This window comes from Siniperca chuatsi, linkage group LG18 (assembly GCF_020085105.1).
Source record: "Siniperca chuatsi isolate FFG_IHB_CAS linkage group LG18, ASM2008510v1, whole genome shotgun sequence".
Taxonomy (NCBI): domain Eukaryota; kingdom Metazoa; phylum Chordata; class Actinopteri; order Centrarchiformes; family Sinipercidae; genus Siniperca; species Siniperca chuatsi.
In genome coordinates this window covers 15,526,049-15,551,010 of record NC_058059.1, presented here as the reverse complement: position 1 = coordinate 15,551,010, position 24,962 = coordinate 15,526,049, and the positions used below count along the sequence as shown (strand labels likewise).

At 38.7% G+C, this 24,962-nt stretch overlaps 1 protein-coding gene across 7 annotated transcripts in view; it reads right to left on the bottom strand.

Annotated features, from left to right (window-relative positions):
• Positions 1 to 862: 862 nt before the first annotated feature.
• Positions 863 to 24,962, bottom strand: part of nsmfa (NMDA receptor synaptonuclear signaling and neuronal migration factor a) — a 46,185-nt gene continuing 22,085 nt past the window's right edge. For 5 of the 7 annotated variants that reach the window (XM_044173788.1, XM_044173787.1, XM_044173790.1 and 2 more), the window contains 10 exons: positions 19,522 to 19,574; positions 17,350 to 17,439; positions 13,143 to 13,273; positions 11,909 to 11,992; positions 11,702 to 11,735; positions 10,670 to 10,740; positions 10,354 to 10,433; positions 9,355 to 9,457; positions 5,299 to 5,374; positions 863 to 4,263 (listed from right to left, as the gene is read on the bottom strand). In XM_044173788.1, coding sequence (XP_044029723.1) covers positions 4,166 to 4,263; positions 5,299 to 5,374; positions 9,355 to 9,457; positions 10,354 to 10,433; positions 10,670 to 10,740; positions 11,702 to 11,735; positions 11,909 to 11,992; positions 13,143 to 13,273; positions 17,350 to 17,439; positions 19,522 to 19,574 — 820 coding nt within the window. In that variant the 3' untranslated portion in view covers positions 863 to 4,165. The remainder of the gene's footprint in view (positions 4,264 to 5,298; positions 5,375 to 9,354; positions 9,458 to 10,353; positions 10,434 to 10,669; positions 10,741 to 11,701; positions 11,736 to 11,908; positions 11,993 to 13,142; positions 13,274 to 17,349; positions 17,440 to 19,521; positions 19,575 to 24,962) is intronic. The other 2 variants (XM_044173791.1, XM_044173792.1) reach the window with 1 other exon arrangement.

Below are 24,962 nucleotides of genomic sequence, written 5' to 3'. Positions count from 1 at the left end.
GAGTTTTATTCCACACAGACAGAATCTGCGTGTTAAACCACCCCAACATGATAGACTGTTTCTCTCCTCTTCATTTCAGACTTGCCACTTGTATCCACGTTTCTCCCCTCTGCTACAGCTTTGCATGAATTAGTCTACAGTATAAAAAGCCTCTTTTGTAGAGGTTGCTCTGAGTATATAGTAAACTTGCTTTCAAAGCTTTTCATTTCACCTGTGTATTGACCCCTTACTGACCACAGGGTAAAATTCAACTAAATTCAAGTGGAATTCCTAACAAACAAATGTATCCAATCAGATTTCTTTGTATAGCCTTGCTGTGGCATATACTGGGAAGTTAACATGTAATGAACCATATTCTTGCCATTTTAAATAGGACTGGAGCAGTTGGAGCAATTTGATCAGGGGGTTTCATTAGGAAGAAAACTTAAAATGGGGTTTGTAATGCAGAACCTTGTGCATTACACATCCTAAATGGAAACATGCCTGTATGTGTGGTGTAGCTGGCTGGTTTTATTAGGTTGTTACAACCAAAATTACTTCACAACTCCAGTGTTTGAAATGAGGAAGGGTCCTGGAGTGCAGAACCTTGTTTGGTCATGTAATAAAGAGTAGTGTTGAAGGAGAGATAGTGGCGTTTCATCTGTGTTCTTTTGGATAATTGGTCGGAGTAAAAGTAATTCAAATGACAAATAAGCTGAAACATTTCTTTCTCTGCAGTCCTATCAAACTGCAGTGTCTCTGTCTCCTGTGTCTTTAAGCTTAAGTTTGTTTTACACATATTTTAATGAAACAAAAGGTCAGATTTCAGAGATCATATTCTCTAAGAGGGGAAAATAATTTCTAAAAGAAAACCACACCTTGCTCCTTTTTTGTTTGATTTTTATAATATGTGAAATGAAAAGGCAAATAGTACAACACAGACTGAGAGAAACAAATAGACACGTTTGCATCTTTAATTAGATTTCCGGTGAAATTATGTTTTTTTTGCTCAAGAAGAAAACAAGAAAGCTCTCTCAAACTCCTGAGTCAGAGTGCTCTTCACATCATGGTCAGTTTAGCCCAATAAATTCAAACAGAAGATTAATTACCAGTAATTTCTTTATAGATGGATCTGAATCCATCACATTACTGCTTTGCTTTAAATGAACCAGTGTCCATGTTTCTGATCTGAAAGTTATGCCAGGGTAAAGTCCAGGAAAAATATTCCATTAAACCCAGCAGCTGTGCAACATCTTTGAGAATTTGGCAGCTTAATGCTTCTGCTGGAATTAAAATGGCTCAATGATATGACAGGTTGTGTAAGTTTTTAATTTTAAATCTGTAGTGAAACTGCATGACTCAGGCTGAGAGAGCACTTGTCTGTGCCAGACAAACTGTAGGCCAGCACTGCAATGTCAGAGAGAGGGCAAAAGCAAATAAAAACCAGAGTTCTGCTAGTAGAGAGATAGAGAGCACTCCAGTGAGACTGGTTGACTTTTAACACAAAAACGTCTGCACATAATGTTCCAAATATTAACACATCCACACAAATAATGACAAATGGAAAAGTATTTACCATACACAGATGTAGAATATCTTTGCCTGTGTGTATGTTTGTGTGTGTGTGTGTGTGTGTGTGTGTGTGTGTGTGTGCTATGTAGGGCTGGGACCACTGAAATCTATTCAGTAACTACTATCTTTTTCCTTGTGCACTCTGGACTTTCTGCACGCCTATCACCTCTCGAACACTCAATGACGCAAAATCACACTTGGCAGTGTTGCTCTACAGCGGTGTTTTGCTGACATTCAGGGGCTGATGTCATTGTGGGACACTGCTGTGATTGGCTGAGAAGTGAGCCGTGGCGTGACTTAGCGATGTCTCCTTGGATTGCTGCCACATTTGGAAAATTACGCCTGAAATATAGCAGCATTTTGAAAAAGTTGAAAAGTGCAGACACATAAAAACTGGGATGGCAGCACTCCAGAAGCACAAACGCTCAATATTCTGGCCTCAACTTATTTGTTAGGTTGAAGCATTTAAGCAAATCTGCCTTCATCAGAGCCTTTTGCAGAAACATGGCAACCTGAAAAATTCAAATGGTACACTGAGGCTAGAGTATTGAGATTTGTTGTGCTTCTGGAGTGTCACCATCCTATTTTAACATAAGGCAAATTTGAAAACTGTTCTGTTGAATACTGTTCTTAAAAATATATTAAAGGGGTACTAAGTGATTTAGTATGGCATTTCCATAAAGTTGGGAGGTTGAACCACTTCCCATAATACAACTTGATAGCGTCTTTCATTAGACCCTCTCTACGCCTGGTAAACGTCTTTCAAATGCCACACTGCCAGTTCGTAACGCAGGCTTTCAGTTATAAATTTGGAGTTTCAAGTCAAAGCTGAGATATTATTTTCTCAGACTATAGAAATCTTCCCTCACAGAAGACATCATACAAATGTTTTCACAGGCTGAGTAGTATTCCTCATGACAAATAAACTGACTTCATTTGTAAACTGTGTGGAGTGCCCCTTTAATTTTGTCCTGATTTATTGACGTCTTAAAGCTTCTTTTCGTCCCAGCACTGGTGTTTTGTGTGTGTGTGTGAGCGAGCACTTGCACATTGTTTCAGATTGCTGTCCAGCAGTAGGCTATATGCTGCTGCTCTCCACATTAAACCATCCTTAATCTATTTGAGATCGCTCAGGTCACTCGGGTAGTGCGTCTCAGACACAGACACACACTCAGTGCATATTTCTGGCCTTTTAACTAGCTGACACCTGGCAGGGGCAGCAGATGGCTGTTAACAGCTTAAACTCCTGGCAGATCTGTTCAATTCAGAGAGCTCCGGTCCTCAGACTGGATCACAGCCCAGTGAAGTGAGAGGTGGTGGAAGCTCGTTTGGCTGCCATTAAGAGAAGCCAAGAGTGTTTGGCAGATAGTGAGAGCAGCTGGCACCGTTGACAGGGGCTGACTAAGTGGCCTGAACCTTCTGCAAAGAGCAGGAGGGATCAATAGGGCAATTCCTACACTAGAGTTGTAGGAGCACTTGGATGGCTGTTACATCCCTCTTGACATCATGAATCATACTAGAATGCCTTTGTGTGTATGTTACAGAAAGAGAGAAAAATTGGGGGGATGAAGGTGATAAACAATTATTTTTGCTTTAACAGAGAAGCGGAAATGCACACAACACATCTGCATGTTGTCTTTTTTTGTTAACATGTAAAACACGCTCACACGCACACACTCACACACAAAATCAGCACAATGTACTTTTTTTTGTTATTTTACCAAAACATGAAGCTCAGTTCCTCAAACCGAAGATACATTTCTAGGGAGATAATACATTCATTCCAAGCGATGGCGATGAAGATTACAATATCTTGATAGAATAGACAAACAGATTAATTATTTCATGGCTAAAACCTGAGTTATTCCAAAGTATTTCCATATGAAACTGCACAACAATGCACATCAAAAATAAGTGATGCATCATTATTCTCATATGGAGTATTATTTGCATGACTAAAGCTATGCTAATATATTCATGTGATATATATATATATATATATATATATATATATATATATATATATATATATATATATATACACACATCGACATATGGGTTATTTATGTGTATGTATGTTTGCGGGTTCTGAGATTATTTGAGAGGTCCAGTCAAAAAACAGAACCACATTATGACAGAATGAGTTTCAGCGATTTTTCTGAAGCACATCAGCCTCAAAAAGTATGTCCTTACAACAGAGGTGTGACTAAAGTGGTATTTCTTTTTTACACATTTGAATTTTTGATTCTCCTTTTTGCTTTCAAACTTAAGAGGCAAAGAGAGTTGGTGACTAAGACGTGGACAGTCCCGTTGTCTCTGCTTTTCTCTAATTTTTTTCTTTTATGCGGATTTTTTCGGCCCTTTTTGTTAGTCTTCGATCCTTACTCTGAAAATGAGGTGGAGCAGAGGCACAGCATATTTTAGTTTGTCCTCAGCCTCCTTGTCCTGCCATCCCTCTTCTTCCTCTCCTAGTACCTGAAAGCAGGTATGACTGTTTATATTGAGTTGGCGGGTCGAGCACTACAGTTGAGCTGTGTTCAGTCATTGGATTAGTTTTAACAGGTTCCTCGTGGCACTGGAGGGCTCCGCTGCACCCATTATCCAGGTTTCTTCGTCACAAAAAATCCTCATAGTCTAAGAGTTTGGAGTGCTGGCGTGTCTTCCAAAGCCGATAGAGGCGGAAGTCGAAGTACATCTCAATCATCTCTTTGCCTTGATTGGTAAATGAGACAGGAAAAGTTTGAATCACACATTAAGGAAGCAGAATCACTTTGTTATCCAAGAACATTTTCCATTTCTATATCAGCAAACAAAAACACACTGCAGCACATAATATCAAAACAGTAGTAGAAGTATAGTATGGGGTTTCCACAAAGCATTAGATGTGAGGGCATAAACATAACATAAAAAAACATTAATCATCCGGATAGTGTATTGCAAAAGCTGAATGAATTATTTGTAAATATGTTGAATATCAACACTTTCCAGATATGTTTAACAGCATTTCTTGATTGTGTTGATTAAAAAACGTAATTCAGGCAGCATAGCTTTAGCCTCGAAATATTTGCTGTTGCAAATTAGTGGTATATAAACATAATTTCTAGGAGACGGGGTCAAAAGTTTTGTGGGATTTGATTTGAGGATTAGTTCAACCCTTGTGTACTGTATTGATGTTATGTGTAAATTGTAAGTCATCAGGGGTGCAGAGGGGCCTCTAATGGACAGGTAGCAGGAGGTGTACTTATTGTTGCACCAAGAGTACAGGTGGGGAGAGAGAACTGTCTCTGTGGGAAACTTTTTATGAAAGTGAAGAGCTAAAGAAGAGGATGCCTGGATCTGGGTGCAACAGACAAGAGTTTCCTGTTGTCCAGAACTGAGAACAAGCTTTTGTAATACTGACTACTGTGTTGAATAGAGAGTACTGCATGTCCCTACTCTCACCTGCAGCTAGGGGGGGAGGAGAGTGGGTCTCAAGAAAATACAAAGTAACATGACCACTTTCTCCTGTGTGGTGGGTGCTGTGCACAAAATGGAGTGCGTATAAGTCTATATGAGTTGGATCAATTAAAAAAATTAATTCACATCAAAATATGAAACACTGTGTCAAAACACCACCCAAATAGGGAGGATAAGGAGGAGAAAGAGCAAGTGAGTGCCCAGCACGCACTTAATGCTGGACATACAGGTTTGTCTGCGTCATTTCAAATATACTGGATGTTACGTGTGTTTCCCTGTGTTCAGACCCACCCTGTGCAGACAGCTCCAGCGGTGACTCAAACTCGACAGAATAAGGCCTCATCAGATTCTTCAGTTTCTGGAACAGCTGTTGGGTCGAGATAAGAAAGCAAACACCAGTTAATCCTACTGCACTTGGATACACTCACAGCAGGGGAGCCTGCATCTTCAGACACAACACACACACACACACACACACACACACACACACACACACACACACACACACAGCAATGAATCTAACTCATTACTGCCAAAGAGACATATGCACTTTCGTTTCTGAGCAGGTAGGAAGCGAAGAAATGACATGAGAATACAAGTTGCCACAGTGTTCATTTTCTCCTGCTTGTCTTCATAGAACCTCTCTGCCTCTGAGCTTGTAAAAGGTTTAGAGTAAGACCCTAGTCCTGGTCATATCCCCAGCGAAGAGTCCAATGTTCAGGAAATTAAGAAAGAAGATTAAAATCAAACAGTGAACTTATCTGTGAATTAGAAGGATTTGAGATGCTAGCTGATAGTTTGCATTTGTAGTCCTGCAAGTGTTTTTTTCCCTACCACAATATGACATTTAGTGCTGAAATGATAAGTCAGTTAGAACATTTTGAATAACATTTAATTGTTTAAGTCATTCATCAGCTAAAGGTGAAGTATTTGCAGGTTCCAGCTTCTCTAATGTGAGAATTAGCAGATTTTTCATCATAAATCCATCATATAATATCCATCATTATTGTAGATGGAATATTTTGGGGTCTTGGACTGTTGGTTGGACATAACAAGCACTCTTTGGGCTCTGGGAACTTGTGATGGGTGTTTTTTAGACTAAACCATTATTCTATCAATCGAAAGAAAAAAATGGATGGATAAATCAATAGTGAAAATAATCATTTGTTGCAGCCCTAATTACATAATGACTTTTTAATTGGATCAGTGCAGCGTCATTTCTTCTGCATTTTTTTTTGCCTGCTGTGCACATTAAAAATTGAAGCTCATTAATTCCTCACTTGAATTTAGTCATGAGAGTTCCAGATACCCCCTGTCAGAGAAATCTAAGGCTAAATGCGCCTTTGGTTAGTGTATCATCCGATCATTCAGTTATTCCATTCAATCTGGCAAACAAAAACAGGTCAGAATTTAGTTTTTTGTTGACATCAAAAAAGGAAAAGAACTGTGGGTAATCAAATACATTAGAAAACCAAAAAACAAGTCTAATTTCTGTTTTTGAGATTTTTTCAGAGCGCACAGAGTGACTTTCCGGTTCACCAGTGTTGACCGATGGCCTGTAGCCTGCATAATAATTATATAGGCATTATTAGACCAGAAATATCCTACAGAATGCATTGTAAGAATTGTACTGATAATGAGATAACCTCAGCTTTATGTTAAAAAAGTTACACATCACACATTATCACATTTTTGAGTTTTTACTTGTACATAGCCTTTGTGTGTGTGTGTGTGTGTGTGTGTGTGTATGATGTCTGGATGATGAATTGGTGGGTTACAGATGACCATTACTGCAGTTTTGGTGGTGGTGACTCTGGATGTAACAAATAGAACTGATTCACCAAAAGTTGATATACACTTATACATAGTGCATCGCAGGATAACTGTCTAAACTCCCATGCTTAACAACATATCAGTGAGGACAAAACATTATTTCACCAGTTGGGTTTAATGCAGGAAACCTTGCACACAGTAGGAAACGCTATTTATGTGTACTTGGTCACTCTTATGTTCATAACAGACTACAGTCCGTCTGTCATCAAATTCCTTAAAATGAATTTTTAATTTCAAAAATGCTACAAACTTTTTCTTTGAATCTGCGTGCTCCGCAAGGTAAGCTCAGACCGCACATGTTCACAGCGGAGAAACAGTACAAAACAAAATAACAGAAAAAAGACTTGTTTTTTGGTTTTCTTGTTTATTAGATTACCCATTTCAAGACAAAAACAAGACAACACAGAAGTCATTTGCCTTTATTAAAGCCTACAAAAACTGAAATTCTGACCCATTTTTCTCTTTTCTGTTTGCCAGATGGAATGGAATAATTGAATGGTCGGATGATACACGCACCACCTCTGTTTTTTACTTTATGATGTTAAAATAACAACGAAAGAGACTGCGTTAGTGGGAGATGTGTTGTTTCAGGTACTGGTGAGATGGTGAAAAAGGATCCAGAAAGTCTGGCTTGAGTTGCAGATCCATGCGTTTGTTGGCTTATCAGACGCCAAAACGCTGTACAGTGGTTTATATATAGATTATGAGACAGGACTGTACAACTCTGGAAAGTTATCACCAGGAAAATGATTGACTACCAGGAGTGTGCACTTGCATGTATCTGACTGAACTACGCAGCACCTTGTTGAATGACGTTGCATTGCACTGCAGCAAAACTTGAGCAAGGTTCATCGGTTCAGCGGACTGCGAGCCAGGCCTTGTCGCCCAACAGCAGTGGCCGACCTCACTAATGCTCCTGTAGCTGAATGCTAGCAAATCCCTGCAGCCAGGCTCCAAAATCTTGTGTCTGAGTGGAGGCTGTTGTAGCAGCATATAATATACTGTATGTCAGTATGTTAGTGTTCACATACTTTTGGCCATGCAGTGAAGTTGCCAATGGAGAACAGATTTATAATTTCCCAGAATGAAAGCACTAACAACAAGGTGGAAAAGCAAAGTAAAATCTCATTAATTCTATTTTCTGACTGAAGTTTTATAAAGACTACAGCAGACAAGCCCCTCATGTGAAAATATCACTTTGGGATCTTGTAAGCCAAACCCAATGAAACAGAGAAACACACCAATTTTGTTGTTTTGGATTCAAGCTCTCTTGAAACAACTGCATGTGTTTGTGTTTGTCTGCAGGGGTGGAGATATCACTGAAGTGCAGTCTGTTCTGCACACTGCCAGACTGTCCATCAACCCCAGAGAGATCCACTTTATATAACAAAGCATTTTGGCAGACATGACTGGAACAGACAGTTAGGTCAGACAAACACCGCTGGCTATGGTGTGCGTCTGTGTGTGCATGCGTGTCTGCCATCTTTTGTGTGTGTTTTGATAATTTTTTTTGTATGTGGTTATGTGTCGTATTATTTGTTCATGTCAGTTAGAGTGAGGGGCAGTATTACTCAGCATGTGTGCCCCTCAGCTATATCCAGTAACATTACACAGTCACCAAAGTGAAGGAAGAGAGAGGGAGAAACTGAGACAGCAAGGAGGATAATATAGTGATTATAAGACAAACAGAGATCGGAACAGAAAAATGAAAGCAGAGGACACCAAACGGGGAAATGAGCAGGGAGGACAAAGAAAGGCAGAGACAAAATTGGGCAGGACAGAGCATGAAGTGTACTGAACTGTAATGATAAGAGACAGGGATCAAAAAGTCTATATACATGTTATTAAATCAGTTTGTGAGGCACATAAATCTTGGTCCCACCATAGTTCAGCATCAGATTTCACCGTTCTGGATCTGTCGCACATTATCTGCCTGTATGCTCCACAGTAATTGTGTTTACATTTTTTCAATCAATTTGTGATATAGAGCGACAAAGTGAAGGTTTGCCTCGTGCAATCATTGATATCCAAAGTAATTGTGTTTACAGTACGTTCTTTCGTGCACTGTTATAAAAGAGTGCCGATTGCAGTGAGAGGAAAGTTTGCAGTGGAACTGGCTTTGCTACTTGTGCGTTACTGAAAATGAGAAGATTAATGAGTCTTTGTTGTTGTTGTTATCAACAATCTACACCGGGGTTGGGAACTAGGAGAAAACACAAGCTGACCAATCACAGTTCTTGTGGTCTCCATGTAGTATCTCAGCAGGTCTGCTGTGTAGTTACATTTTTGAGGAGGTAAACGTTAGCTACAGTGTAGCTATATGGCAGATAAGTCCTATGCAGTAACCCCATAAGCCACTACATGGTGGGATATTTTCTTTGCTGATTTAATATATACATTTTTAATGTACAATGGCTTGACGTTTTTAGTCCTATCTGGCACAATAAGGGTAACGGTGAGCTAATGTTGTTTGTGTGTGTGAGTGTGTGTCTGTGTGCATTCGTGTCTGTATACCTTCTCTCCATTGGGGTTGCCCAGGACATAGCATCCCATTATGTGGATGAGGTTGGGTTCTGGGTTGACTTTACTCATGAAGCGACTAAGCCTCCTCCAGAATCTGAACAAAAACAAAGGCTACACTTACACAGGCTCGTTTTTCCCCCCTCTGAATGTAATCAATCTGATTGACAGTTCCCATGAAATTGAATACACAAGAGCAAAATAAAAAGATCCTGTCCTGTTTACATTCACCACAGCAAGCAATGACACAAAAAAGGAGCTCTAACAGGCAACACCAAATGTAATTTCAAGAAAGATAAGCCTGCGTCAAGCACTTGTCACTTTTACTGATTAACTGTTGCACATTGGCACTAAAGCAACCGTTTTAACAGAGTATTCTTCCACCAGAGTTATGGAGCAGAAGGTGAGCCTTATGTTTAAATCTCCGAAACAAGTGAACGTCGCCTATTCAAAGATGGTCCCTCTGGGAGAGATGCATCACTCAGAAAAGTAGTAGATTGTGCTCATAAAGGAAAAATGTAGACAGAGTTTTGAATCATCCCAGTGGAACATCTTTGATTTAAATCAAATCAGAGACAGAAATAGTATTAATATTCTGAAAATAGAGTAAAGAGCATTTACATGACAAGTGTGTGTCAGAATCTTTGATCCATTGAACGCCCAAAATTAAAATGAAATTAAGATTTCTTTGGGAATGAGCCAGTTTATTTTGGTGGAGGTTTCTATGAGAGGAATTCTGATTATTGGTGGAATAAAAGTCTCAATGAAAATGCAGCTGAGGTATCTCAATGATAAAATACTTCTGTAATGCTACTCTTTTCACAGCTAGCTCTTGGCCAAGTTTCAGATTGTCCTCAGTCATGTTTTTCATGTCTTACAAAGCATCGTCACATGCTTTATAAGATATTGTCAAAAGAAATTGTTAGGATATTTGGCGACATAAACTAGTATTCATCAAACAGAGATAGACTCAGTGGTCCGGCGGTAACTTACTGGCTCATGTCCTCCTCCTTTTCCACCTTAGCAAAAGTTGCCACTTTATTCTTCAGTAAATACAGGTGGCCAGGGCCTCCCTAAACGCACACAAGATTAAAACACATTAGTACTATTGCAACTGCCAATTTGCCTCTTCGTAATTAAGATCTTGAGAGCTTAGATCCCAAAGGAAGGAACTTAACGCAGTCTAGCCGGTTGCTGAGGGAATTCCATATGCAGTGTATGAACACATAACCCCATATATCCCAAATAAAACCTACAATTTTACAGGAAATACAGCAGTACTTTTGTTCTTTATCTCCTTGTTCCTCACCTGACAAAAGATGAGCATCCTCCAGAACTTGCTGCCTCTCCTGTAAGCTGTGAGCTTCTTCTCTATTTCCTCTGTGGGAGAGAAAAAGGGTTGGATTGATGTGAACGACAGGGGACGAGAATGGAAAGAGAAAGGAATATGAAAAGAGGCAAGTAACAATGTACTGAGAGAGGGAGAAATATGAGCAGTGAACACAAAGGAACTCTGGAGGGTGAGTACAAGTACAGGTGCAATAATAGACAGCAGAGACACTAATGGAAGATGTAGTTTAATTTGAATTCAACCGTGTCAAATGGAAATCTATATATGTAAATTATCCTTTGACATCCTTTCAATAACTGTATGTGAGCTTTATTCAGTGCAGGGTTCATTATTATCTTGGGAAACTCGGGACTATTTACTGTAAGTGCTTCTGTTATGAGCAACAGAGCATCATTTTCAGAATGCAGAAACCAATTTTAAGAGTTGTCTTAAACAGTATTTAAGTAATTTTGCATGATTTTAAACGGTTCCAAATGAACAGACCAAATAAGACAGATCTGATGTATTTTTAGTTAGTTGGTTGCAGGTGGCTATTTTTCTGACCTTTAACTCTCACAGTATGAGTCAGAGTTCACTCCTCAGGCAAACTGCTGCACAGTCCAGCCACAAGACGAAAGGTGACTGAATGTCATATAAATCTATCTGTCCATATGTCTATCTGTATATAAATGTATGTATGGCTCTATTTTTTATTAGTTATTATGTATCTATCTTTACTTGTTCTTTATGAGATGACTTTCATTAGTTGGACACTAGTGTTATATTTACTTCTTGCCTCAAAAACATTTGCAATTGTCACTTTCATATTTCCTATTTCTATCTTCTGTTCTTATTGTCAGAATCATATTTTTTAGATAATTATTTTTTATTTACTGTATGTTTTTGCATGAAAATCCCTTATTGGAACAATATTTTAAAAACTAAGAAGTGGTAGAAGTCTTATAAAATGGGTGACTAACATGAATAACATGAACAGGAATAATTACTCACCCAAAATATCATCAAAAGTTGCATGTTCATGGTCCTAAGAAACAATACATTACCATAAAACATAATCATTTAACATTGTAAAATGCTTTAAGTTACATTACAATACGTCTTTATCATAGAACACCTTTTAAAAAAACAACTTGTACGCTTGGTTTATCCATGCATTGTAATTTGCCTGTCTGCACACATGTCAAATGTTCGACTCACATAGAGGATGGGGATGATGGAGGGGTCATCTCTGCGGATTATAGTGGGAACGTACTCCGCTTTGGGGACCTTAGAAGAGATCAGCTAAAGGTGAAGGAGAAAGTAGTATGTGAATAAAGGAAATAGTGGAAGATGGGAGAAAATGGAGCAAAGTAGGAGGAAAAGGAAGAGAATGGCAGAGTTTCAGAGAAATTAGAAGAAAGGGGGAAAAGAGCAAACTCTATCACACTCTCATGCCTGCAGGGAATGTGCAGCTCTATATATTCACAGTGGTATGGTAGAGAATACCTTGCATTTAAGATACTGCACCTAATTTACCCTCCTGAGATTAAGCAAATTTTAACCTAGATCTGCCATCAGTGTGTAATGCTAAAATAACCATTTCCTAAAATAACCATTTTTCTTGTGGCTCGTTTACTAGGGATTAGAAAAAAATCTATTCTGATTTTTTTCCCCTGGGTTTCAGCTCAGACAACTCCAGAGCCTATATTTTTAAAGGGACACTTCACCGATTTCACAGGTTCAGTTCACTCATCACAGAGAGTAGTATTCTTCCTATGAAAACAGTTGTATGATGTCTGTGGCTATGGAGGGACCTTTTTATGGTCTGAAAAAAGAACCCTGATGATGTCATCAGGGTTGTTTTTTCAAATCTGTCTCATTTTGGCAGCTTGGGTTTGGAGATTACAAATATTTAGCAGAAAGCCTGTGTTAGAAACTGTGGGTGTTTGAAAAACATGGGCAGGGAGGGTCTAATGAAAGATGCTACTGAGTTGCATTGTGGGAAATGTAGGATACAGTGTTTTGGGGACTTGATCTATACGATCAAGACTAAAAGTTTGGATATCTCTATCTCTACTGCTTAAAATGATTTCCCTTGTAAGTCTGCCAACTTTATGGAATACTCAATTGGTGGAGTACCCCTTTAAGTAGCCATATTGTTTAGAATTGTAATTGTTCTTTTCTATTAGTGGAATGGTTGAACTGAACTGCAGAGATGAAACGACACATTCAATACACTAAGCTTGAGCTTGAGACTGAAATCAGAAAAACAATAGGCCTACACCAGGATCATTTGAAGGATGACACACTACATCAGCAGGGATTTAACTTACAGCAGCACCTGCTCAGGTAAAATCCAAAGCATCCAACACCCCAATAATTCAGAGAGAACACACAAAACATAAATCATGAAATGAGTTAATATAAATTCGCATTTGATTAAATAATCTACCATGATTTTGGGAGGTACAAAGTCGTCTCCTTCACAGGCCAGCCTCTCCATCTCTCTCTCCTCCTCCCAGTCTATACTGTCCTCGAGGCCTCCTTCATCCAGGGTACCACAGGAGGCCTGCAGGTCTCCACCTAAAAGAGAATATCACACACCGTTGAGGAAAAGGACTTGAGATAATAGAGTGTAGGCAGAAGTGTGGGGTGGGAGGCAGGAAAGGTGACAGAAAGAGAAAATCTGTGAGAAAAGGAATGGCATGTCCACGAAGTGGAGAGAGGTGAGGTACGGAGGAGAGGAAGAAGGATGAAGTTGTTGATAATGGTGGTGGCATAAGAAAATGACAGGTGGAACAGGAAAAAACCGAGACAGCTGGCAGAAGCAAAAGAAAAGACTGACTGATAGTGTGGCAGCCGGATTTCTGGCATCAGCTAACAAGGAGAGCTATAAAAAACTAACCGGGCTTCTTTGACATGTAATCATAATGTACAGTATAGTATATTACACACTATATTTATATCTTAACATGTTATAAAATTATCAACTGAATAGTATGGTGATGAGGGCAAGGTTGTGGTTAGTATTTTGAGTTACAACATCACTCAAAATACTCAAATAAAATAGTATCACTATCGGAATGAAGAAATATCAAAGAACGTATTAGAATTATAGTGTAATAATGCGTAATCGCAGGAATCTGAATGTTTGGGAAGAAAGGGTCAGTGGTTATGTCTGGGTGACTAACGCTATTCCACTGTTTCAAAGACTTTTGATATATGCACAAAAAATTATGATGACGCAGAGGCATGATTAGCATATTAGTTTGTCATTCAATTAAACTGTATAACCTTGGATTATGGTACAAGATAGCTCTATTGGATTATTTGACACCTAGAGGGGGATTTATTAATGTGGTATCAAACTCATTTGTCCTATAGAATCAACAATGATTTTATTACTTTAGCATAAGGAGAGAATGCAACTTATTAACGGGAGTTTTTGATTTGTAATGGCAGGAAAATGCAGGTATAACTAATAACATTAACAATGCTCACTGACGTGGCCTACTGAGACGCTAAAATTGAATGGAGTGATCGTTAACGTTATTAGTTACACTTGTGGTTTTCCTGCTATGACAAGTCAAAATAACTGCAGTAAAAATGTTCTGTAGTTAACACAGTAGGTGGGTTTCCATCCACCTACTTTTTTATACGCATTTTCAAAATGCGCATAAAAAAACCTGAGTGGAAACCAAGAGAATTTGAAAAAATCTCGCAAAATAGTTTTCCTGCTTGGCTGAGGTGGAAAAGTTGGTTTATTGATAAAAACAAAATGCATGTGACTTTAACATCCATCTTTGCTAACTGGGACAATAGAACAGAGCCATCGTTGTGTTACTAGTAACACCTGTACTTTTCTTAAAATGACAAGTCAAAATGTCTACTGTCCTGTACAAAATTCATAAATAAAAAGGCTATTGTATGAAGCCATTCTCCTCTGGACTCCTTTGATTCTCTGGAATCATGACTGTATCTACCACCACAGTTAGATTCCTTTTTATTTAGCTTATCACAGATATATTGGTTTATGTGTTGGCCGATAAGTAACAAGAAATTGTTTCTTTTTCAACTGGTGGCTTCAAAAATCCAGTATCAGTGTCAAGGTCTAGTTCAAAGACTTTGTCGATAGGTTCTTTAAACCATCTAATAAAAAAACTGTAGGTACCCAGGGTGAAATATCAGTTTGAAAAGGGGAATTGAAGCAGAAGAGTATGAAAAAAGGGGAGAATGACGAGCAAGATTGATCATTAATATCACTCCTCTGGAGAACAATATCTTTCCCTCAGGAAAGAGGAAGAATGAGGCATCAACTACACCATTAGACTGTCATCAACAGTTCATTTATCTTTCATCACACTCTGAAACACAGAAACACTGAAGATGGAGGTGGAGAAAAAACGTCAAACCACAGAAACTCCGACATCAACATAGACAAACAGCACATGCAAACGGTGTGTGTTGATTCACGTATTCAAAGCCTTTTAGAAACACTTTTAGACTCACTTCACACGCGTCCTCGCATTAACATTTGTACCAGCTTGACACACTTGGACTGAGACACACACTCCATTTTGGAAGACATACTCACAGAAAGAGAGAGCGTCACAAAGTTGAAGAAAGACCCACGGTCATAGGGAGACAGATGGACAGGGTCAGAGTCAACAGCAGAGACAGTCAGTTTGTACGTGTGATCGTGTGTTTTATGCAAGTGTCCATGGATTTTCTGTATGTTAATTGTTCTTGATCTGCCAAAGCCAGGAACTGAGCTGTAAAACCGTGATGACAAAATGTCACCTTACTTCAACAGAGAGATCTGCAGTATAGAAATATACAGTACAGTATACTGTCATATCACAGGTCCTATTTGGCATGTGTCTGTTTATACAAGTTGCGGAAAGTGGCTTTAACTTTCAAGTAACTAAATCACCATTGAAACACTGATAAAAACAAGTCATATTAGGCCGCCTTCCAGTTGGCCAGTTATGGAAGAAGTTCAGAAGTTAAATTAGCAAAATCATCATAGAAAAACATTTAATTACTCAGTTAAACATTCAAAATTTTAATTAAACGTTAATGTCAAGTTCAAAGTACTACTCAATGAAAAAGAGTTAGCTTTGCTAAAGTAAGTACAATATTTCACAGTATGTTGTCCAATAAAAGTAGGAAATCTCCCAAAATGGAAATACTCAATGAAGTACAAGTACCTCAAATTTGTATTTAGTTACAGTACTTTAGACTTTTGCAGTTGGCAGTATTTGTCACTCCCTACTTTGTGTACTCTAAATGTTGTCAGGACCCTGTTCTTTGTTTTCTTTGTTTTTTTGTGTGGTTGACCTTCATTTAAGGCTACAGATGATTTGGCCTCATTCCAGCTGTACTGCAAGCTGGCTCATATATCAAAGTGCTGATTACCAGACCTTTTTTTTATAGCTGACAAAAGCTCCTTAAGTGGCTTTCAACTCTCCGCATGAGCCTCCTGTGTAAGAAAATTAATTAATGACAAAAGTACTGAGTGAGCAGAAAGCAAACTCAAGCTGTAATCAAATTGCCAGTCAAGATGTGAGGGCACAAAGGGTCAGATGGGTAATCTATGACTGCACACAGTACATTGTTCTAAATATGTTCTCACAATTCTCTTTGCAGCTGTTTTGGCACATATAAACACTTGAAAACAAGAGGAGACTTAAACGATTTTAGATGAACATCTTTAAAAGGAAATTTTTGTATCTGGTAGTTATTGTGATATTTAATTTACAGCTTTGTCTGTAGACAATTGAGAATGTCAGTTGACTTCACTGGGAAGTAGTTTGACGTTATTTAAAAGGTGAGGTCTTACAGGTCCAGGTCAATTCTGTACTTTTTGCATGCAGGAATACAAACTGATAACTTACATATGGAGTTACTTTGTGTCTTTATTATGCAATCAGAAAATAGGCTTGAGAGCAAAGCTATCCACACTCACAGATGCGTGATTTAAAAACGTCATCCAAAAGTTTTGTTTGCAAATTCAAAAGTTTTGCGATTTCCAAATGTTGAGCTGAAATCTCATGGATAGGACCTACGAAAGACGCGTCTCTGTTGGCCAGCGTGACAGCTTGGCAACATCCACTGTTAGTAAATGCGAGAGAGAGCTTTGAAGTCCGCGGAGAAGACAGCGGGAGCCAAGAAAATCAATGGCGTCTTGCAAACAAAACTTTTGGATGACAATTTTAATCACAAATTAGTGAGTGTGGATAGTTTTGGTCTTAAACCTATTTTTTGATTGCAGAATAAAGTAACTCCATACTTAACAAGCAAAAAACACTTTGGCTCGCTCACATTTACTAATAAAATTCTTCTTGGAGAAAACCTATTATTATTCTCTAAAGAATGTCCTTGCATACTCTTAAAACTTGTTCTGCTCATGAATCTGTCCCTGGACGCTCTTCAATCCCATGCAGATTGTTTTTGGGCTATCTGAACATTTACGTAAATGTCCATGTTTGTAGCAAAGTTTGTAAATGTGGTTTGGTTACTTCAGAGTTAAAGCCTTTTTCCATGAGTTTTCAATTGGACCATTTTTGTCTACCCACTGCAGTTGTAAGAAACTGTGTGTGTCGGCGCCTGTGTGTGTGGGTGTGTACATGCACATTAGTGAGACCGTGTTAACTCACTGTCTCTGGGTTCATGAGGAGAGTCAGTCTTGACAGGGGTGGGGTCACTCCAGGAACGGCTGAAACTCTTCGATCTACGCTCAGCGAATGCTAGTGCAGGCGGGGAGAGATAGTCACACACACACACACACACACACACACACACACATACCACACACATACCACACACACTAACAAGTCCACAAACAGGCTGTTTCCTCTATACACTCACCACCTAGAACACACAAGTGCAAAGGCGGATGCAGCTACAAGTTCACAAATAGAGTGTACATACAATGCCGTCTCTCCTCTGCACATACGCACAAACAAATGCCTGCATATACAAACGTCAAACAAACACACAAAATGCCAACAACCATATATCTTTAACATTATAAAGCATCCTGATGCTCATTTCTGTCCGTATCATCATCAGTATGGATTTAAAAGGACTGTTCTTATTTCACAGATTTACTGAGCTACAACTCGTTGATAAAATCAGCTCTGCTTTGAACAGTAATCACTGTGCTCTTAGAACATTTTTAGACTACTTGAAAGTGTTTGACACGGTTAATCAACAGTGTCCCTCAAGGCGCCTTTTTTTTTTTGGCCTCTGTAGTTTCTAGGCTGATGGATCCTTGCTAATGCTTCTCTTTTCATTTGGTTGCTGATACCAACTTGTTCTTTTCAAGTACAAATGACTTTTCATTAGCCAAAGCATTCGTAAGGTCAACTTTGGTCAACATGTTTTGTTTTTCACATGATCAAAAGGACATTTTTTTGTGGCAAAGGTTTCCTTTTAGAAATAACTTTTGTAATCATATCAAAACATTTTGTCCTATTTTGTGATCCAGACATCACAAATACTCTGTGATCTTGACTAGAGGTTTGACTTTTATAGTCAGAACCAGATTGGGTTTAATTTTATATGTAATTTATTTTATTTGGCTTAATCAACACTGCAGCCTTGCCACCAGATTCTGTGACCATGAGGAAAATGTCAGTTCACCTGAAGAAATAAGCTCAAGGAGAACTAGTTCCTCCTCACAGCAGGGAAAGTCTGAGGTATGGAACAACTTTGACATGACTGCCAGCAGCAACAAGATTTTGGGTTTTAGTAAATGTCTACAGTGCAAAAATCTGCCAAGGTACAAAATTTGGTGAGTTGGTCTCTGCAATGATAGGTGACACATTTGGGTTTTAATTGGGTTCAGGCTGGTCTGACAAAGCAATTATTTTGTGTTTTGAGAAACGATTAACACCTGATATAATCATAAGCCAATTTTACACCTTTCCATTCTGACCTTATACTGGGCCAGAAAATAATGGCACAAATTGCATAATTTTCACAGCAAAGGCCAAGCACTTTTGCAAACAAATTGCAATTACATATTTCTGTTGGAAAGAATCATTTCAGATTGGTCATCTGAATCGCTTGAGTGTTTAAATATGAAAAGAAGAATCTTGTTTTGCAATCAGTTCTTAAAGTCAAAAAACTGTGGTTTGGTACAAGAGAAATGCTTGCATCTAAATTTGACATAAATAAAAATGTAACCAATATTTTGAATCATTGGGGCATATATTAACTAGTTTAGCTTACTTTGTCCGTCACCATTTCCTTTCCATTCAGTTTTCAAAGTCAGAACACTGGACAAGCTAATCAATTACAGACCAGTCACATAACAAAAGTACACTCAGATTGCCATTGAAGCCACAACCAATCTAGAACAAGGGATCTATAGATTTTGGTTTTCTATCAGTGTCTTATAGATCTGCAGTCACTCTCACACAGACACACACCCTTCCATCATTACCAATCATCACTTTGCTTTTTGCCTTTTGAAAATATATCATTCAATGTTTTGTCTTCAAAGAAAACAAAAACCCCGCAAACATTCAAAGCAATGCAACAGGAAAAAGACCACCTACAACTTACACACTTTTACATACACACATGCACACACACATGCACAGACTCATATCGCTGGCTTATCAAACACACACTGATAAACATATAGTCCTCAAGGAAATGCAATAGAGCGTTAGAAAGTCCCAGCAAAGCAGCAGCGTTTGGTGCCACACATGTGCAAAAACACACCAGGAAACAGAGAAAAAACACGGATGATGGCAGTGTGAACAACATCACAGTCAATTTGAGCAAACATATCAACCACACACACATCTCTGACTCACTCTGTGCTTTAATCCTCCTGCTGCCCACCATCCGAAGATGCTTCCGGAAGTTCCTGTGGGTAGAGAAATCAAAGCAAAGGAGGGACAACAAAGGACAGAGGAAGAACCAAAACATAAAGGAGAGAAAGAGGAAAGACAGAGGCGGTGGGTGGGAAATAACAAAGCAAGGCAAGACAAAAAGAGGAGTTTAGTGTCAAGCTTCTATTTCTACTAAAAGAGGTTAAAAAATAGATAATTATTGGTAAATATACACATTTCCTTGTCAATGTGAATTTAAAAGACTTCCACAGAGGAGCAGTGTGGGTGTACAGTAATATACCACATTGCCAAAGTACCTCCTTTTCATCCTTTATAGTGTAGATCTATGAGACGCAGGAGATTCATTCATGTAACACTAGCCAAAAGGGAAACCCTGCTTGTATTTCGTAGGTTTTGATGCATCTGCTCTTAGCAGAGCCACATCAGAGGCAATGACAAACTGGTGCATAATGGTGTGTGGTTTTTTACTTTGTTCCAGGCAGATGACTTGATTTCTGAGGCCGATAGAATGACAATATTTGAAACTTAAAAAAATCTGATGACAATATATCAGCCAAAATCTTTTTTTTTAACATAAATCCATAACTTACACAAACATTTCTAAAAAAAGGATTGCTCAGATTAAGTTATCAAAGAAGAGTGACTAAGACGTGTACTGAGTGAGACGTTATGCAATAAATTTGTCCCGGAGATCCTGTAGAATCTGCCACATGTTAAAAATATAGTCATTGAATGCCATTAAATTTAAGGTTATAATCTAAAAAATTTAGCAACGAAATTTTCAACAGAACGCCTTTTCTGTTGTGTCATCAGCTGCTTCAACAATAAATTCAACTGTGGAAAACAAAAGAAAGCAAAATCCTCAAGAATCTGCTCTATAAAATCAATTTCACTTTAATTTATCTCCGTTTTCTCCATCATTATCTCTTGCTAGCTTGGTAGTCCAACATTCCTCTTTTACATTAGCGTGTGTGTGAGTTTTAATAGACATTGTAATCATTTCTTCTGATTACAATGCAAGAAATCGTGGATTGCAAGTTTGATTATATAATCATAAGCTAGCAAGTAATGCCAGCTGAGTTTATTACTTCACAGCACTTTCATATCCAGACTGTGAAAGTCAGACAGAGGCGATACACTTTTGGTTATTTTTTTTCTTAAAGCCTGTGTCATAACCAATTTCACACTAGTGCTTTGAGACTAAATAACTTTCACATTCACATAAGCAACCTGAGTCTGTCGGAGGGTGCGACTGCTGACCGTGAACAACCCAAACATCCGCACTTTCACTGTCAGTGTAAATATATTCAGTTCAACTGTGCCACTGCAATAATGGTGGCATTGCTTGAGCGCACAACACATTTCTTTTAAACTATTGTACATATTGTATTTTTTTTGTTATTCTAGGATGCAACATCGGATAAAGAGACTGCCAATGAAAATTAGCCTTTCAGCTGACAATATTCAAATAAAAAATAAAATAAATCAGCTGGTGGATTTGTCTATACACAATGCATATACTGTATATCTGTGATAATATTGGCCGGCTAGTCATCGCTCAGGTTCCATTTGAGACTTTAAGGGTTACATGATCAAACACAACAAATTTTTTGAAAAAGTGACTTTCTGCCTGATCCTGACATGATGTTCTATGCAAGAGCCCCAGATAAACATCCTTTTATCTCTCTGCCTCCCTCCCATGTTGCATCTGTTTCAGTACACCAAGCTACCACTCATGATTAATGATCTCAGCATGTGATTTGTGTGTGTGTGTGTGTGTGTGTGTGTGTGTGTGTGTATGTGTGAGTGGGTCCATGTTTATCTGGCTATGGAGAAGCACATAAAAATAGAAACAAAATAAATGGGGAAAGAATAATCTTTGGAGTGTCTTTGTCCTTGGTTTACCTCCATAAAAATGTCAGCAGAAAAACAGTTAACTTGAAACATCAAACAATAAAATTCACTGCTAATTTTATGAGCAACACAAATTCCAACATGCCAAAACATGGTCTAATAAGGAGCAAATATAACTTTGTATTAATTTAAGATAAGCAACATCACTTACTTTGATGAAGCAATCTAAAACACACTAATACACAGAGTCAGACAGACATCTTTTCACCTTGAATGTCCTGTGCTTAAACCTCAGCTGCCCACAAAGGAGAGGTGTGGAGACAGTTAATAAGATTTAGAATGAAAGAGAGGAAATCGGAGAGAAAGCATGTCCACCTCCACCTCCAACTAAAGACAATCTGTCCGGTCTTCCCTCCCACCTTCTTCAGCTCTTTCTGTAACTCTCTATAACTTATTTTCATCTATTTTTCCTATTTAAATATGAAGAAGGCTTCAGGGCGCCCAAGAAAGTCCAGCAAGCACCAGGACCATCTCCTAAAGTTGATTCAGCTGCAGGATCGGTGCACCACCAGTGCAGAGCTTGCTCAGGAATGGCAGCAGGCAGGTGTGAAGACTTTTGGAGGATGGCCTGGTGTCAAGAAGGGCAGCAAAGAAGCCACTTCTCTCCAGGAAAAACATCAGGGACAGACTGATATTCTGCAAAAGGTACAGGGATTGGACTGCTGAGGACTGGGGTAAAGTCACTTTCTCTGATGAATCCCCTTTCCGACTGTTTGGGGCATCCGGAAAAAAGCTTTTCCGGAGAAGACAAGGTGAGCGCTACCATCAGTCCTGTCATGCCAACAGTAAAGCATGCTGAGACCATTCATGTGTGAGTTTGCTTCTCAGCCAAGGGAGTGGGCTCACTCACAATTTTGCCTAAGAATACAGCCATGAATAAAGACTGGTACAAAAACATCCTCTGAAAGTAACTTCTTCCAACCATCCAAGAACAGTTTGGTGACGAACAATGCCTTTTCCAGCATGATAACTCCAAGCATTGATTATGCAAGAATGGGCTGCATCAATCAGGATGTGGCCCAGAAGTTAACTGACAGCATGCCAGGGCGAATTGCAGAGGTCTTGAAAAAGAAGGGTCAACACTGCAAATATTGACTCTTTGTGTAAACTTAATGTAATTATCAATAAAAGCCTTTGACACTTATGAAATGCTTGTAATTATACTTAAGTATACCATAGTAACATCTGACAAAAATATCTAAACACTGAAGCAGCAAACTTTGTGAAAACCAATACTTGTGTCATTCTCAAATCTTTTGACCACAATTGTACATACACAATATTTGCCTCTGATATGTAGTGGGGTAGAAGTATAAAGTAGCATAAAATGGAAGTACTCAAGTAAAATAAAAGTACCTCAATTGTACTTAAGTATAGTCAGACGTGATAAAATAACCAGATTGATCATTTGGAAATAGCAACGCATGATAAAGTAAAGGGGACACTCACATCAAAGAGGTAAAATCTTTTTTCTTTTTTCATGATGGAAAAGCACTGTGATTACAGGGGTGATTAAGCGCAATGCTGAAATAGCTCTTCTACCTTTTCTTTGCATATTTCTGTTGTATATAACTATGGTAAAAATTGTCTTCAATGTGGGGATGAGGATTATTGTCTTCACTGGTACTTGACGCAACCCCTTCCTCCAAACTGCTACTGTATGAAAATAATAATTTCTGCTCTGCTTTCTGGCCTAGGCAATGTCTATACTAATGCAGATATATTTAAAAACACTTTGTGTCAAAGGTTTTTGTTCCACACTCGTGGTTTTATTACTTTCTTAAAGTTTGCCATTCAGATCGAAAAAAAAAAAATACAAAAATGCTTCAATCTTGAGCCAGTAGCTCTTCACCATATTTGAAAAGAAGCTTTCTGTTGTTTTCAAAGTGTTGTTTGTTACTTACAGAGAAATAAGGCTGAGGAATAAAGTGTTCCATCAAGTCAGGAATACATCGCATACTGTATCATCAAGAAATCTCAGGTCCCAGGTCAATACTGGAACACAAGCGGCATTTTCTAATTTAGTAACTTTGAGCTGGTTTTGGTGGTCAAACACACAGCTTACTGAGGATAAAAGACAAAAATGGGGGGAAAAAAACAAACTGCATTTTAAAATGTGACTACCTTAGGGTAGACATGGCCTTAGTGTGATAAGATATAATTTTTTTTTTAAAGCAATGGTTTCAGGTGGATGCAGGATTTTTAGATCAAAGGCGCAAAGTGTTCCTATAAGTTTGTTCTGCTATTTTGTTTTCCACTCATTTTGATGAAATAACACACATCGTTAATGCGCTGACACTGCAGATGGATGACACCAAGATGTCAAAGGAATTGAGATGTACAACATGGTGTCACATTCACCATCTGCCCCTGTGTGACGGAGCATCTGGACCTGAGTGGGACGGCTTCTGAACTTGTTACTGATGTCATTATTCCTGCAAGTGTTACAGAACCTCACTCTGTGTTTCCAATGGTTTTCCAAATGGTATTTTTCCAAACTATGCTATTTTTTTTGGGACAGAATGCTGCAGTAACAAACTTGTATTGTAGGTTTGAATGCTGTCTCTAATGAATGACTCTAATGTCACATTTTGCGACTTTCAAAACTTTTTACAAAACCTTTCTTATAGATTAGGTGCGAGTCTGCAACCAGTAGTTAATCTAGGTGTGGCTGAGTAGAATCCACAATACCAGTAGATTTATCAGAGGTTTTTTAACCACCCACCCGTTTTGATCTTTTTAGTTTTGTCTAAGAATAAAAATCTGATTTTCTGTGGTTGGCAGTCAGATTATGGCTTTGGAATTGGGGCACTGTAGCAGGGCATTCAGTAAGCAGATCCTTTTGAAAGCTGCTGATGTCCTCACACCTTCAAGTGCCACGTTGTGACTCTTTGGCTTAGTCAGATTAGACACGGCTGTAAATATCCGACAACAGAGCTATAGCCAGAAACAAGCACAAACGGCGCTCAAGCAAAGCACACCCTGGCGGGGGGCGCTCCGTACCTCTGGATGACTTCTGCCGAATTCTGCTCCCTCTCTCTCCTTTTTCTCTGCACAAATCCCCGGAAAGCCCTGCCAGGACGTGGCACAGTATTAAAGGGATGAGAGGGGGAGAATGCTGGCGTAGCGAGGGGTAGGACAGTGCAGGGAGGCTGATGCCACGGCTTTTAGCTGCAGGGTTTATTTGGCTGTGAAGGGAAGGCTGTTGTAGGTAGGCAGCAGCTAGCTTTGACTATAAAGACCAAAAAGTCCAGTCACATCAGCAGCTCAAATCTTATTTTCTATTCACCCCTGCAACAAATGTGCTAGTCTGCATGTGATATAATCCATCTTCCAATCGAGGCACCGATCTTGTGACCTCTTGTGCCTTTTCAGTCGTTCCACTTGAGATGTAATTCTTAAAGGAATGGTTTGTTTTTGGGGAATTTCACAATTCTTGATACTTTCCCAGAATCAGTCATGGATACTTGTTTTATATCTTTATGTGC